This window comes from Branchiostoma belcheri, unplaced genomic scaffold (assembly GCF_001625305.1).
Source record: "Branchiostoma belcheri isolate BF01 breed outbred unplaced genomic scaffold, Haploidv18h27 scaffold1, whole genome shotgun sequence".
Classification (NCBI taxonomy): domain Eukaryota; kingdom Metazoa; phylum Chordata; class Leptocardii; order Amphioxiformes; family Branchiostomatidae; genus Branchiostoma; species Branchiostoma belcheri.
In genome coordinates, this window is record NW_017802379.1 from 2,592,935 (window position 1) to 2,608,947 (window position 16,013).

At 40.0% G+C, this 16,013-nt stretch overlaps 2 protein-coding genes across 2 annotated transcripts in view; one reads left to right on the plus strand and one right to left on the minus strand.

Moving 5' to 3' along the window:
• LOC109466806 (ubiquitin-conjugating enzyme E2 J1-like) overlaps positions 1-8,192 on the plus strand; it is a 13,447-nt gene extending 5,255 nt beyond the window's left edge. Inside the window, exons 3-7 of the mRNA XM_019764648.1 lie at positions 3,380-3,511; positions 4,084-4,168; positions 4,788-4,893; positions 5,480-5,603; positions 6,875-8,192. Coding sequence (XP_019620207.1) covers positions 3,380-3,511; positions 4,084-4,168; positions 4,788-4,893; positions 5,480-5,603; positions 6,875-7,423 — 996 coding nt within the window. The 3' untranslated portion in view covers positions 7,424-8,192. The remainder of the gene's footprint in view (positions 1-3,379; positions 3,512-4,083; positions 4,169-4,787; positions 4,894-5,479; positions 5,604-6,874) is intronic.
• A 3,013-nt stretch (positions 8,193-11,205) lies between these two features.
• On the minus strand, positions 11,206-15,010 carry LOC109462670. The gene is made up of 5 exons (XM_019759234.1): positions 14,933-15,010; positions 13,376-13,445; positions 12,332-12,432; positions 11,920-12,085; positions 11,206-11,572 (listed from the first exon to the last, which is right to left on the minus strand). The coding sequence occupies exons 1-5, from the start codon at positions 15,008-15,010 to the stop codon at positions 11,313-11,315; spliced, it is 675 nt and encodes a 224-aa protein (XP_019614793.1). The 3' UTR covers positions 11,206-11,312.
• Positions 15,011-16,013: the final 1,003 nt, after the last annotated feature.

Sequence of the window (16,013 nt, forward strand, 5' to 3'; positions counted from 1 at the left end):
CAACATGGACAGAATTCAGTCAGCGCTGGAGGAGTTTCAGAAAACCACCCACATCAAGCTCAGTAAGGTGACAAGCAAAACAGTTGAAAATGAAAATCTTAAGTTGCCGGAAAAAGTTCCCATCTACTAACAGAGTGGGCAAAGTTTGGCTGCATACATTACGGGAAGGTGCGCTCAAGAGGCTAGGGAATTCACACAAATCAGTCTGAGACAGTAGAAATCAATAAGCACAAAATATGTATACACAAAATGTACATATCCACACCGGGAGTGTCAATAAGGGACAAAAACTTGTACACAAAAAAAACTTTATATCCATACCAGGTTTCATAAGGGACATAAAATCTTTATATCCATATCCACTCTGGGAAGGGCTCTTGCAATTGGCTGCCCATGGAAATTTTAAAACGGCTAGATCCTTCCCAGTCTGAGTGGTTCAACCTTACAAAGTTACAGAGTAGTTACAGGGTAGTTGATTTTATGGTATCATGAACAGCTATAATCAAAGCTCTAGCTTCTCTACCCTGGGTGCCAGCCAAGTTTACACACCGCTAACCGTTTCCTTCGGCAGCCGGGGAAGCTTATCGGTCCTCCAACTAGTCTGGGAGCGCGTCCCATGCGCAGCCGTCCAGGGTGTGGGAGGGGAACCCATGATTAATGATCACGCGCACCACGGGAAGCCCAGGCGCGGCAGCAGGATTGGCCATGTGCGCTGCATACGACAGCGAATCACACACAGGATCTGTACTATACTATACAGTATTTCACAATTTACAATATCAAAAAACGAAGTAATGTAAGTTTATTTCCAAGTTCGAAGCCTCGTGTTCATATAAAATCCCCAAACATTTGCTTACGGAAAGTATCGCCCCCCTCCCCCTCTTTGCGTAGCAAAAGACGACAAAAATTTTGCAAGTCTGAACATAGCAACAAACAAAACTACATTTATGTACATGTTTCATTACTCCTGCGGATCCCGGATCACAATAGTAAGTGGGGACACGTGTGGTAGAGGTAAGATCATTCGTAGCACAGTTTTTAAGTACCGATAGCTTCGTTGTTTACAGTCGGTCTTTTACGCTATTTTCCCCATTATTTATACCGATTAAAATTGCTGCGCTACAACAACCACACCGTAAACAAAGTCTGCACGAATCTGGTGCCAACTGGGGACAAATACATAGCCCGTAAACGCGTTCCGGACGAGGAAAACAGCACTAGAAGCGTGCTACGATCGTGCAGTAGTCATTTTCAATGTGTATTCAGAGCTCCCGCACGACCGCACCGGGCGGTCGTGCGGGAGCTCTGAATACACATTGAAAATGACTAACAGCGGATCAAATGAGCCCGCAGATGTGCGCCCAATCCCGGCGTGGCGTGCCACTGAGCGGGGATTAGATCCTGGCCAATAAGCACAGAGAAGGCTACACACAGAATCTGTGCGTATGGACTGACAGCTAAGAGAGGCGCTTCCAGACTCGTTTGGAGGGCGGCCAAACTCCGCCGGGCTAGACTCCCCCGTAGCGGTAATTTAGACTGGCGGGCGAAGGGCTCTTGCCGCCCGGAAAACGAGTTCTGGCATCCAGGGTATAGCTTCTCTCTTACTTCGATGGCTGGTTACACATTTTTGAAAGAGCAAAATAGTGACTGATTATTTGTATTTTGGTAGCCTGGATGCCAGACCCAAAGTACACTGGACACAAAATATCTCAGTGAGCAATTTTGCGTCCAGTGTGCTTTGGGTCTGGCATCCAGGCTAGTATTTTGGTTGAAGATTGAAAAGGGTCTACTGGCTCTAGACTTGTCTTGTAACCTTTCTGGATGACATTAGTTCCACTAACTACTCAAATTGCTAGATTCTTCCCAAGCCAGTGCAAAATTCCATATGGCCATAATCCCCCATGAAATTTCTGCATTCCTCCCAGCATGAAAAGGGGCCAGTCTGAAATTTTTTTCTTGTCCACATAAATATCATCATTGTAGTGTGCTGAATGATACCCTAGAGCATTTTAAAATCTTGGCTGCTTGAAATGCTAGTTTGTGCATTTTGAGGGACAAATTTTGCTGGTAGACTATCTCGTTTGGTGCAAAATTACACAAGAGTTTCATCTTCATTTTGCCCACTCCACTCAAAGTAGGCTGACTCAAAGATGGAGTGGGCAAAATTTTTGTCAGTGATGACCGGGAAAATTTGGCTAGAACACAGTCATAGAAATCCTGACATCATATTTCCATGGAATAATGCTAACCCATTGTCCACCATCATACCTGCCCTACATTGTAGATGACATAATAATTTCAATTAAATGAAATTTCTTTTGGTACATTCATTGCCAAGTACATGTATGGTTAATGAATTCAACACATTCATCGAATTGCTGTATGCTTGTTGTATACTAAGTAAATTGTATCCAAGTGAAGATTATTTCTATACCAATGAAGATTCTTCCTGGATTTTAGTGTAAAGTGACTGGGCAATGTGACATGATACTAGAGTTTATGAAATGCAAGTTCTCGCTTAAACAAGTTCAAGTAAATACCATGTGTAGGCAGATAAGTGTGTCCCGTGACATGATTTTCTTGATTTTTAAAAACATTTCCTGATTTGATGGTCCCTTCCCTAGGGAATAGCTTAATTTGCATATCTCTTGGGAATAGTTGAATTTGCATATCCTCACATGAGACCTGAACATTGAAAGATCTTTAAATATATCAAAAATTCAAGGAAAAGTTACAAGTGCAAAGTTTTATACCATAAAATGTAACAACTTGAGGCTTTTTCCATTCTGTAAGCTTAATTTCATCTTTTTTCTCAAGCATATTCTTTCACGCGCAAATTTCAAACTTTTTTGCGCGTGAAAACTCAGCATTTGAAAATTACTATTGAAAATGGGAAATTAAGGATGAAGTTTTCACGCGCAAAAAAGGTTAAAATTTGCGCGTGGAAGATAAAGATAGAATTAAGATTTCCGAATAAATGTAAAATGTCCAAGACCCCCTGGGAATCACCTAATTTGCATATTTTCACGCGCAGATTTTTCACGCGCGCGCAAATTTCTCACGCGCACAAAACCCCATCCCGTTATTGTAATGTTACAACCCAGGCTATTGTTTAATGTTAGCACATTATAGAAAAAATGAAAACCTAGAGCCCTATAAAAGTCACCATATGTGAATGCAATATTTGAATTCGACTCCAAAATCAAGGTTTAAATTCTGATCTCCCCTCCTAGGATCCTTATCAAGTGTTTTTTTAGTCAACAGCTCGTTCAGTACTTAAGCATTTGTCATTTGATGGTCTGAAAGAATTCCATTCCATTCAGAAAAATTACATTATTATTGAATTACAGTAGTAATACTCTGTGATGATGTTTTTCAGGACAACTTGTTTGAATGGCACTTCACAGTCCGAGGTCCTCCTGACTCAGACTTCCAGGGAGGCATGTACCACGGGCGCATCACTCTCCCTCCCGAGTACCCCATGAAACCTCCCAGTATCATGCTTCTCACTGTAAGTACATGAAGTAAGCACGTCGGCAGAACGTACCGCACCTGCACAAAACTCATAATGTATTGTACATTGCACTCAGCAGAACGTCTCATATAAGGTCGTATTTGCGCATATAAGATCAGCACTCCAAAGGTTTCCAACACTCCAACATGTAGTTTCCAAAGGTTATGTTGAAAAAGATATCTTCTGCAACAGGCAAAATTCTGAAGCAACGTTGACCAAAAATCCAACGAAAACTTTGAAAAATGGGGGTTTTGCACAGGCACACTGTAGTACATTCTGCCGACGTACTCATTAAGTACAGTATCTCCAGCAGCATTATAAGTATTTGTTTGTACAGTCTGTAAATGGAGACATTTGGCAAAATTTTACATGACTGTAGTATTGGGATTAATGTTTGTGAAGTTAAAATTGGGCACTGGTACACTGGACCACTATGGGACACCACCTGACAGTTATCATAAGAACTGCAGGTTGGCAGTATACAATGTATGTCATACCAAGGACATTATACAGACCTTGGTCATACTATCATGATCTGACTCCTGTTGTCCTTTTATATATTTCTACAGCCCAATGGAAGGTTTGAAACTGGGAAGAAGATTTGTTTGAGCATCTCTGGACATCACCCCGAAACATGGCAGCCTTCCTGGAGCAGTAAGCACAGCTTATATTATAACATATTAAGCTAGAATTAGCTATATATATATGGGCATCTTGACATTTTACTTTATGAACCTAAAAAGTACTTAGATTGACTTCATTGTATCTCCATTGGTATGTTATCTTTGTAATCTTAGCCTTTATGACTATGTATGTCCTATTTGTTATGAATATGATTATACCTGGCTGCACATGCATGGTTTGACCACGTGCGAGCTGCTTATAAATGTATGTAAGTGGGTCACAAAAACAAGAGATCTAGTTTCCTTAAGGAAATTTCCTTGATCACATCTCTGTTATTAATTGTGTTATTGAGGCCTTCTCTAATATCTGAAGTGTGCATGCCTTGGGGGTGGATTTCTGATGCTATATTTGTAGGTTTCTTTCAATTTGATGTTTCTTTAATGTACCAGTCTACTCTAAAGCACTGGTAGGAGTTAAGATCATCTAATCATCCTTTGCTTGTAGGACAACTGCAGAATACCAATACAGTCTTACATACAAGAATTCCAAATGGAAAGATGATTCCGTTCAGCAACACTAAATAGCATAATGCAGTTTTGTTATAGAATACGCATTCCTCTGATTGACACCTATTCATCTGTTTGCGCAGTTCGTACCGTCCTGTTGGCTATCATAGGCTTCATGCCGACCAAGGGTGCCGGTGCAATCGGTTCCCTGGACTACACACCAGAGGAGCGCAAGATACTGGCTCGAAAGTGAGAGGTTATGATTGTTGATCAGGTTTTTTTAAAGAAACTTTGATGTGAAAGTGTAGTATGTATTCCTGAGGCCACACCATTGATGGAACCTGCTCTCAGGGTGTTAATGCTATAAATATGAATTTTTAGTGCCTTTGGATAAAAAATAACTGCTATGATTAAAATCAACTTTTGTGATAAAATTTTGTTGCAGTAAATAGATACAGTATATACAAGTGCCTCAGGGGTGCATATTAGCCATATTAATTTTAAGTTATGTCTAAATGGTTGTCTTAGATACAACAAAAATACAAACTGTGTCAAATTTACATTTCCCTATGGGCATGCTGTGACATATTATGTATTTGTGTCCTCGTGATGTTCAAATTAACATTGCTTCTGCCTGAAATATTGCTGATGAAAAATACTGTAATTTATTCATTGCATGCAAGTTTTTTATGATAACTTATGAAGGTAAATTCATTGTGCAGCAAACGTATGTAGTACTGTTTCAATGATATCTGTTGTTTCATTTGAAAAAAAGACAGTTAATTCTTTCTCTGCTAACATAAATGAATCTGCATTCTTTTCCAACACAATGCAGGTCCTTGGAGTGGAAGTGCGATGCCTGCGGAACGACCAACAAAACCATGCTGAAACCTCCATCCAATCACCCAACAGACGCAGACAGAGAAGCCCAGGAACTGGCCTCACAGATTAGCTTCAAGGTCTCTACTATCACTGTCATTATTTAGTCTCTGCCAGACTAACTACGCTGGCTATATATAGGAGAATATTTGCCAGGGGAGTTTGGCCGTCTTGGGGTTTGACTGGCCAGAGGGAAAGAAACAAACTTCCACAGCCGGACTCCCCTGGCCAATTTTACTCTCCTTTTTGCCAAATTCTACAATCCGTATTCCCGTAGAAAGGCCTGGTGGAGGCTAGTCATTATTACCATTCAGTTCATAGACTAAAGCAAAGCCTACTAGTGAATTTATCTGACACTAAGACTAAGGCCATGTTGATTTGATTATATTGATGACATCCTCTGGGAACCCCAAAACTGATGCGAGAGTGCGAATAAAAAAAAGTTTTGCAAAAAAAAAAGTTGCTTTCATTATGAAATCTACGTGGTCATGAAGGTTGAACAAATGACACAGGGTATAGTATGGCGAATAATCTACTCTTCAAATTCATTTCTTTACATTTTTTTCTTTTTCGTTTGGTTTTGACATTCTACGACATTGTTATTGTTTTCTAATATTTTTTGTGCAACTTACAGTATATATTTGCTCATTTTGCAACTGTTTTGTACGATTTACAGCTTGGTTGAAAACTTTTTTTTTTGGAAACGGCCGAAAATTAATGCGCGCGCGGATGTCATCCATATAATCAAATCAACATGGCCTAAAGTAAAGTATATTAGTGAGTTCCTCCAACACTAAGACTAAGGCAAAGCCTATTAGTGAATTTATGCAACACAAATAATAGTATATAAACTATAGCAAAGCTGGAGGTATAAAATTAAGCAGGTTTGATGCTTAACAGGATCAGGTCTGATTCTCTTGACCTGAATACCCTGGACTGGTAACCAGACCTAATGCATAATGGGAAAATGGCAGTTTTTTTCCTTGGAATTTTTCTGCATTCCATTTTTTAATGTATACTGTGCGACAATATTTGCTGTGCGACAATGTTTGCTGCACCTTTTAGAATCTACCTAGAGCTATGGAGTATAGGGAGACTTGGTGCAAGCAAATTATAAGTGAAACCATCACGACACGATGATGATGAGCTTTAGTTTATGACTCTGTATTGTACTTGTTCCTGGTATGCATGTGCAGTGCAGTTACTAAGTATAAAGTCTGAGTTCTCTGAATACAATAAGGATGATGTTAAAGCTGTATAGTCTAGTAAAGATCTTACCACCAAGACTGATCAATACCTGAGCTACCATTACTCAGTTCTTAATCACATGTATATTGTGTTTCATCCACAGGGGGAAGCTGAAAAAGGTAAAGACCAGTCTGCTGCTGGGAACACGAGTACAGCCCAGACAACACCAGCAGACCCCACCACCCAGGGGGCAGCTACCTCATCTTCCCAAGGTGCCACAGGGACACAGGCCCCACCGGGCAACCCTGTTCCCCCCATGTTCCCCTACATGGTGCCCCCTCCCTACGCCATGTACGCCGCCGGCTACCCCAATGCCATGCAGCAAATGGGTGGTGCTGCGGCGCCTCCACAGTCTGCAGACGGTACTGCAGCTCCACAGCCCACCCCAGCAAGCCCTTCCAACACTAACCCATCCAGTCAGCAGAGCGCCGCGACTCCACCGGCACAGGCTAGGACCAGCGTCAGACAACGGGCCGTGCACGCGACCAATAACCCCGCCTCGGGACCTACCCGGCAATTGCCACGACAACAGCCAGTCAGCGCCGGCTCCTGTTCGCTCTTCCTGATGGTTGTCCTAACGTTGTCCATCGCGTTCCTCATACTGAGAAGGGTTTACCTGACAAATATGTGGAGATGGGACTATGAGCTTTGACACTAGCAATAACGACATTTGTTTGTTTCTCACTGTGGTTTAGAAACTGTTTTTAGGAATTAGTATCTATTACTTCTGTACTTGTATTTATAAACAAGAAGAATGTTTAGAATCAATATGTAAGGACTTACAAGCCATTGAGGGGAAATTCAACACAACTAGAACCAACATGACATATGTATGTTACATTGTATTAGCTTAGATAGAAGTGTACATGTGTACAGAAAGATAAAGACTTCACATTAAAGAAGTTTCTGTTAGATTTATAAAGCCAGCCTGTCAACACTCTCCTGGCTACAAATGCAATATTAACTCATTCCAATTTTTTCCTTTCATTTCAAAGTTTTATTTTAAGACACAACAACAGTACTTATAACTAAAACCTAAACTTAATGTCTCTTATGCTATTTCCCTAATATTAAATGTAACACCAGTATTTTAGATTTACAAATAGAGGAATGCTAGTACATCACATTTGCCTTTATTTGTAATAAGTAGGTTCATTGACCGTATCTGGTATGGGACAATGTAATTAATGAAAAACTGAAGTGACTCATTTCTGGAAATAGCAGCTAGCATCTTCTCGTTAACAGTTCCTAATTACCACGGTAAGTTGATGCAATCAGATAGAATACAAGATGTACTTACACCACGCCATTTTATTTTAGGATAACAGTTTACCAGGCATTAAGGGCATCCTATGCGATTTCAGGGCAGCAAAACTGGAAATATTTTGGATAAGTCAATCTTTGTGATATTGACACATACTGTTTAACATTAGCACAGTTGAGTCGGCATTTCATACTTGGTGCGTTAAAAACAACAGAAACAAGCCCCAATATGAATCCTTTATTTTCTTGGTGGTACCCTGAAAATCAGCCCAGGGCCCTTCCAGTAACCATTTTCCGTCAGAATTTGGGAATTTTTGTTCCGTGACGGTCAATATACATTGGGATAGTGTACTTTCAACTGACTAAAGGATAAATGACTAGAACATTGGCCTTGGTTTCCAAGGACTAAAAACTGATTTGGATGCCTTTAACCTTATTTTTAAATAACTGTTTTTGCCGAAGTTTATGCAAAAAAATTTAACATTATTTCCTTGAGTTTCAAGTCTGAAAAAACGGTGAACCTGTAAAACCAAGAAATTAAATCGATATAATCGTAATTACAATAATTGCAGTCATCATTTATATAACGTTGTACATTTTGCTAATTTCCTTTTCTACTAGATTTACCTCCCCATTTCATGATTAGGCACCTGTACTGTGGCTCTGGTTACATAAAGAAGACACCACGGGCTGATTAGGGTAAATCAAACCAACTTACCAGATTTCCTACACATAATTGGAATAAAACGACGACAGCCGTAAGTTGCCTTTGTACTGTTAGGTAACGTCAACTCATAATCCCTTCAGTTACTAGTACCCTGAGACCATTCGTTACTTGAAAAAAAAACGGCGAATGTAAAGAGATCTTAGACTACTAATACATCCTCATTATATGTTCACGTCACATGAAAAAAACTGCGAATATAAATAGATCCATAGACGCGGTATTCGTGTATTTTGGTGGGACGTTGAAGGGTTACATTGAATGAAAGGCAGATACTATATTCGTGAATATGCAAGCCACATACATTCATCATGATACATGTTAATTTCGAAGGACTACCAAGGCATTTTTGTATATAATGATGTTGACAGAAAAGATCGGTCTTATTAAGCATTATGAAACATTTCACAGTGGAGTTAGCGCTTCCTATGTGTAATTGGCGAGAGTAACTTTAAATGTATGTCATGAGTCATGATGAAAACATTTTTTCGAGCCTAATACTAATGTATGTAGAACCAACTGTCATACCGCCACATTATGAAAGTAATTATAGTTGATAGACCAGGCTGTTTGCTAACTAACTACATGTACTACTGGCAAGCTAGCTGACCATGAGAGAGTTCCGTTTCACTTCCGCAACTTCGGAGTTTTGTAGCTTGGGGACCTTACCAACGCTACGGTACTTACTGGTGCTATTGTTTTACAGCCCATAAGTACATCCGTGTACACTTTTACACATCTGTTCTGGATTTTTAACGACAGATGGGACGTTCAACAGACTTTGAAGGGTACTTTGGTGGGCACTCTTGTTGGCATGGCGGCGAACAACGCACGAAGTAAGTCATGTATGGTGTTCGAGCTTGTTGTCTGTTAAACGTCCATGGTTATTATGCTTACCGAAGGAAAACATATTGTTTTGCTACCTTTCTTCTTCTTCTTCTTCTTCTTCTTCTCCAAACAGTGACCTCTGACCTGACTGAACCAGACTGTCTCTCACCATGGTGACTGGTGTTGGGTTACATTATGTTGCAATTTTATAGTAGGGGGCTTTTTAGACTCTTGACCATATATGTGAATGTGTTTAAGTAATAATTAACAGAGCAGACCATATGCGAAGGTAACCATTATGCATTTGCTTTGCAAATGTTACTTTTCCAGTTTGAGGATACATATGCATGTAGTTTGCTATCGGTACGGAGTAATTGTAAGTTTGAGGATGGTACAGTCGTCCTTATCTTCTTAACACGACTCTCCCCCACACAAATAACATTGTTTAGCTCCCTTCGTTCGTGCACCATGGATTGACGTCAATGACTTATTGAATATGATTTCCGAACGTAATAGAAAGACTTACATAAATCTGCAAAGGAGCTATCCAAGCAGGTTAATGGCAGCAGTAGGAACACCTCACGCGTTACATTGTCCCAAATATGTATGATTTATAACCATATGAACCACAATGATCATCTGAGAAATGATGTATACGTACAGCTGAAGCTTCTGACGTGGTGATTAGATGTTCTGAATGACCCCCCTTCACGTTAAAAAAAGCATAATGGCCACCCATTTGCTCACGTCTGGGACTAAGGTAATAGTAATTCTTCCGCTTTCAAGTGACATTTACAGACGTTGAAGCTTTGGGAAGCAGGGAGCTAGTCCACCGGCAATGTGTTGAACTTCTGAACTTCCCCTATACCAAGGACATATTTTCTACTTGCCTATACTGAGCGCTGAGCAGAGAAGCGGGTTGTACAGTCCATGGTACGAGTATGAAAATCGCCCTGCGGCGACCTACCGCTTGTACAACGTGCACTCTACCCGCTAGGGCATTGCAACGACGTTCAAAAACTTACAAGTCAATACATTTATATTAAATCCGCCAATTTGATCGAGGAGTAAAAAGAAATGGTCAAACTCATATACTCATGATGATCACAACTTTATTCTATTCCATATTGTTTCTTAACGATGGTTCCTGGAGTATGTACCGACGTTACAGTCCCACACAGATTAACGAGTCAGTACCTAAAACGTACTTTATAGAAGGGGAAAACAAATTTGCGACTATTATAATCTTTGTCTTATGTTTCCGGCTTATACGAGTACGCCTAACAGCTATCATCATCTGAATATTACGTTTCCAGTGATTTTGTTTCAAGTGATATTTCATAGACACCTCCACGGCAAAGAACAAAACATGAGACTACAAAAGAAGAAGGAATTCGTCATTACTTTTGTACAGGTCTGAAACGGCAATCTTAATCCATGATGTTGTTCAGACTGTTAGGCCACACCAAGTAATTTTTATGGATGACGTCCACGCGCGAATTGTTTTTGGCCTGTTCCCCAGAAAAAAAACCCAGAAATTCCGCTTCCTGTAACTATGAGCAAAGACACTCGCATTAGATTCAGGGTCTCCAGAGGACGTCATCCCTAAAATTACCTGGTGTGGCCTTATCCGTACAAAGGCTCAAAAATCAGTTTCTTTTTTGCCAAGTCTGATCAACGCGATAGCCTGTGCTTGCGATGATGTTAGAGCTTTCATTTTGACAAACTAGTAGAGATAGTCATAGTCATTACTGATACGGGACGTCTCCATATGGTCACACAGTCCCGGCTCAGTGAGGGTGGAGTTGAGATGGTAGGCCATCACATGGCTGACGATGTTCGGGGCAGGGCCGACCTTCGGACCGAGGCACTCGCGCATGTAGCACCCGAAGGCGAGAGGTTGCACCACGCAGGGGGTCCAGGCGCCGGGCAGGGAGAACACGGCTCTGGCGAAACAGTTCTGGACGTCCAGGATGGTGCAATCACCTGATGAAATAATGCCAACGTAATGTTTGTTTTTCTTTTATTTATTTGACCAAATAAAAGAAATAAACAACGTTCAGGAGGAGGAAGTACGCCTGCAAGGCTTACACAAAGCCCTCCTCCTCCTTCAAACATAACAAATGTTAATCTTTAAACTATGGCTAAAAAGACACGGAATAGCTGACAAATTGCTAGACCTTTGTCATAGAATATAGTATTACTTTTAGTATTAATTACTTCTCCTACTTGAGTACTAGTATTGGTGTCAGGAAAAGAAGAGGGAGAAGCTAAAAGGAGACTAAGAAATATTAGCCGGTGCAATTAAGAAGTGTGATATTAAGACAACCCACCTGCTGCATTCTTGTTGACGTCACGTAGTTTGTCTCCATGGTTGACAGTTCCGCAGAACGGCAGGACGGTAGTGACGTACTGCCCCATCACCACAGACCGGAGCACCGCCAGGCCGGCATCCACCCGCTCGGGGAATCCCTCCGCGTCGAAGCAGTGCAGGAAGGCCTAGGACAAAGAATCACTAGTCTTCACTAGACTGTTTTGCAGGCTGAATAAATAGTAGAAATCGACCTAAAAGGAATATAGTTGGCCAGGAGAGTTGGTCGACCATAGAGGGTCCAGTCAAGTGACCAGTTCTAGATCTTTTTAGGTCGATTTCTACTATTCATTCAGCCTGCAAAACAGTCTGGTGGAGACTAAAGAATCACTTTGAAGGAAATATGATAAGGATATAGGATTTTATGTACTTACCTTTTCCGCCTTACACACACGTGCAGGAGTCACCACCGTCTCGGCAACATACGCCCGCGCCTGCTCATCTACGCACCGACGGACCACGGCATCGACGGAATCTGAGGAGAGTTGAGTTTCGATATGTACATGTATAATTTATAAGAAAATAAAGGTCAATTGAAAAAAAAAATGTTATGAGTGTGAACCTGTCTAGGATGCCCAATTCTCATTCTAATGATTCCACATAGAGTTCCTGACCACCTCGTTCTATTTTGAGACGGTCTAAGCTTCAAATATCAATAGAATTACACGTTAGAAATAGGGCAGTACTAATGGGCCTCAAAGACGCTATATTGAAAAATAACTTCCTTTGATATACATCAACTTATAACGTCCATGGCTGGGCACTTCAAAGAGGTTATTGTTGTATGGATGGAGGTGATTTTTTTAGGCGTACAAAACAAGGTCGCCACCGTTACAATGCACTTATGGCCTTCCACACACCTACTTATATTGTTACGAGCGAATAACGTACATAGAAATATAGTCGTTTTATTTTAGGTCAGGAACTCATTTATGTTCCTACCGTCTGACCGTTTCCAAAATCATATCCAATTTTTGGGCGTATTTTATTACCTGGATGTCTAAGCTTTACCGACGTACTCATTATGATCACGCTGGGATCATTGCATGGAATTAGGAGAGGAAAGGTTGTCCGCTACCTGCTGTGACCTTGCCTTAGGCAGCTTTTTACTTTCTTGACCGGCACCATGCCGCATTACGAAACGAGCGTATGTATGTTTTTTTTTTGGCACAATTCGTGATTCAAATTTTTATCTACTTTGAAAATATATTTCATCAGCGATATATGTATATTAAAATACTGTATACATTTTGTATGATAAAATTCATACTTTCAAATCCAAAATGAATTTTTTTTATATTACAATCGTTACTTACGCTTTAAATTGAATATGTCATACCAAAAGAATGTTTTTGGAAGGGATTGCTAGGGTGAATGTTATTGATTGATACAACATTGGAAGTATAATGAATATTTACCGAACGGAAGCTGTGCTCTCCCACTCAACGGCTCCTTGCGCACATTTCTAGCTCCTTTACGCCAACCCGGCTGTTAAGAGACAATACAAGAGCTGTTAGAAAATTCAGTACATCCCGACTTAAGCAGCTCTCCTTGAGCTGAATTATCTCCTGGTGGACATTAAAAAAATCTCAAGTTGTCTTTTCTCTTGTAGAAGATAGATCTGATGTAACATACTCGATTTTTAATATCTCTACAACGCAACGTAATTTCGTAGAACATATAAGTATAAAATGTACTTGCAATTTATGTGTAAAAATGTATTTTGAATTGAAATACCAAATGTCCGATGCACATAACCTATAACATTTTGTCTTACATGGCTTGAGCCCTCCTCTTTAGTATGGCAAAAAAACATAAAGGGCTGACCTAGGGTTTATCCAAGCAACCTTCCATCTTGTACATACATTGCAATAAAGATGATTTCAAACCCCTCACTTGACTTTTCTTATGAAGTCTTCAAGCGAAGTATTTATCAAATCATACCGGTTCATTTCTCCTTCACTGATGTATAGATGAATTCATGCTATATTTTGACTCTGATGTTACGCATTGGTAAACAACATAATTGTCTAGGCTGGTGAGGATGAAATAATTGCTTTTTTATGTCAAGCCAATCATCTCCTTCTGGGAGACGTTAGCATGTTATCACATAGGGTTAATCCAGCTTGACTTAATTGCTTAAGAAGCTTATGTGCTCACCAACAGTTCTCTCTAGATGCACATCATTAACACACGTTAACATGTAGTTCTCGACGTCTCCCAAATGTATTCATCCTTTTACAGAATCACTGAAGCCTGTTTCCGACCATTAACATCATAATTACCTCCCTAAATAACCATAAATGATTAGGGAAAGGGGAAATTATGTCCATTAGTCGTGATACGAGGACCTTGCAACCTTCTTAACGATGAGGTGGATTAGAAGGAATCAACCAGTACACTGATTAGCACGTCTCAATCAACCACAAATTCAAATGATGGTAATACATGTTACATAATAGCTTCATTCTAAGCTTTTCCAGTATTCAGAGCTGAAATATGAGAAAAGGAGAAAAATGAAAATATCAAAGCAATGTTTCTATCGTTGTCCTTTGAGGCTTTGCGTATCGTTCGACGTTGAATATATGTTGCATATAATAATATATTATTCCTTTTCCCTCTAACATGAAAACTCAGTTGACCAACAAATAACTTTCTTAAACAGTTGTAAACGTCTTTGTCGAGAGTACATCCTTTTAAAATCTGAGCCAAGCAAATTAAGGTGCGTACCAAATCCAACATTGCGGATAGATTGGACTGTTTTCGAATATATATGCACCTACTTCTCATGCCAATATGCTATTGTAAACCCCAAACTATATTATAAAAACAAAAATGCAAAATGTACAGTAAGTCTTCATTCGATTCTTTTACAATTTTGAGGACATTTCAAAGAATGAATAGAAGAAACATGTACATGTAGTTCGCTTTCTGGGTGTAACTAATGGAAATAAATAAGAACATAGTAATGTTACCTGGTGATACGGCGTACTGCTGCTAACAACAACGAGGTACAAGGTTGTGCACAAACAAGCAAGAAACAGGGTCTTCATCTTGAAATCAGCCGCTCGAAGTGCGTCTCAGCAGGTCTTGGCGATGGTTCTATAAACTGCCCCCAATAAGTGGAAATATCTGACCTTTTATAAATACAGCGAGCTGACGTCAGGGCAATGCCAATGTAGTTCAGGGGTTAAAGGCACTTTTCAGGAATCGGTAAAAAGAGAAACGTAATAGCTATCTTTTGATCATGTATTTGAATTGGAATACTTTCTTTGCATGTAAAATTGGTGATATAGTGTTCATTACGTGAAAATGCCGATATACCATATGAGAAACGTTTCTCTATGAAAGATATCAGTGAAAAATGAAAGATTGTTCTCTGAAAATTGGAAAATGCACTTCTATCATAGAAATTCAAAGGTCATAACATACTACTGTATTAAAATTGATTTCGAATTTGCTCATAAGTAACTAGGCTGTAGCACTTGATATCCTCCAATAACGTGTACAACACTGCCTTTATTCTTCCATATATGGTTCGTTCTGAAGTACTGGTACCACGGTGACGCAAAACAAAGTCTATAAGATGAACCTAAGGTCACTCTGATTTAATTTTATGGAAGACATCTCATAACTGCTGCAAAAGGCCAGCATGTACCTGCTTGTCGTAAAAGTCGCTGTGTTTCCGCAAATTCACAATCAAGCAGATTTTTTTTGGGCCGGAATTTTTTTTTTTGCCCGTGCGCACTAGTTTGGAGGTCTTCAGAGGATGTCATCCATAAAATTAAGGCAGTGTGGCCTATGATGAACCTAATCTAACGTGATTCCGGTGGGTGGGTGGGCTGTCGTGGTGCCAATATCATTTCCCTCGTCACGACTGTTCTTGCCGGAGTACACCCCGCGGCCGGTTATTGAATAGAAGACGATAAAGTTGCAAATTGTCCTGTTATTATCTTAAAATGTTTTACCCAACACTTGTTGATCTCCATACGATTGGAACGTTTCGTTGTTAATGGAAGCCTGGAAGCTCATGAAAATTTCGCCGATAGATACTTT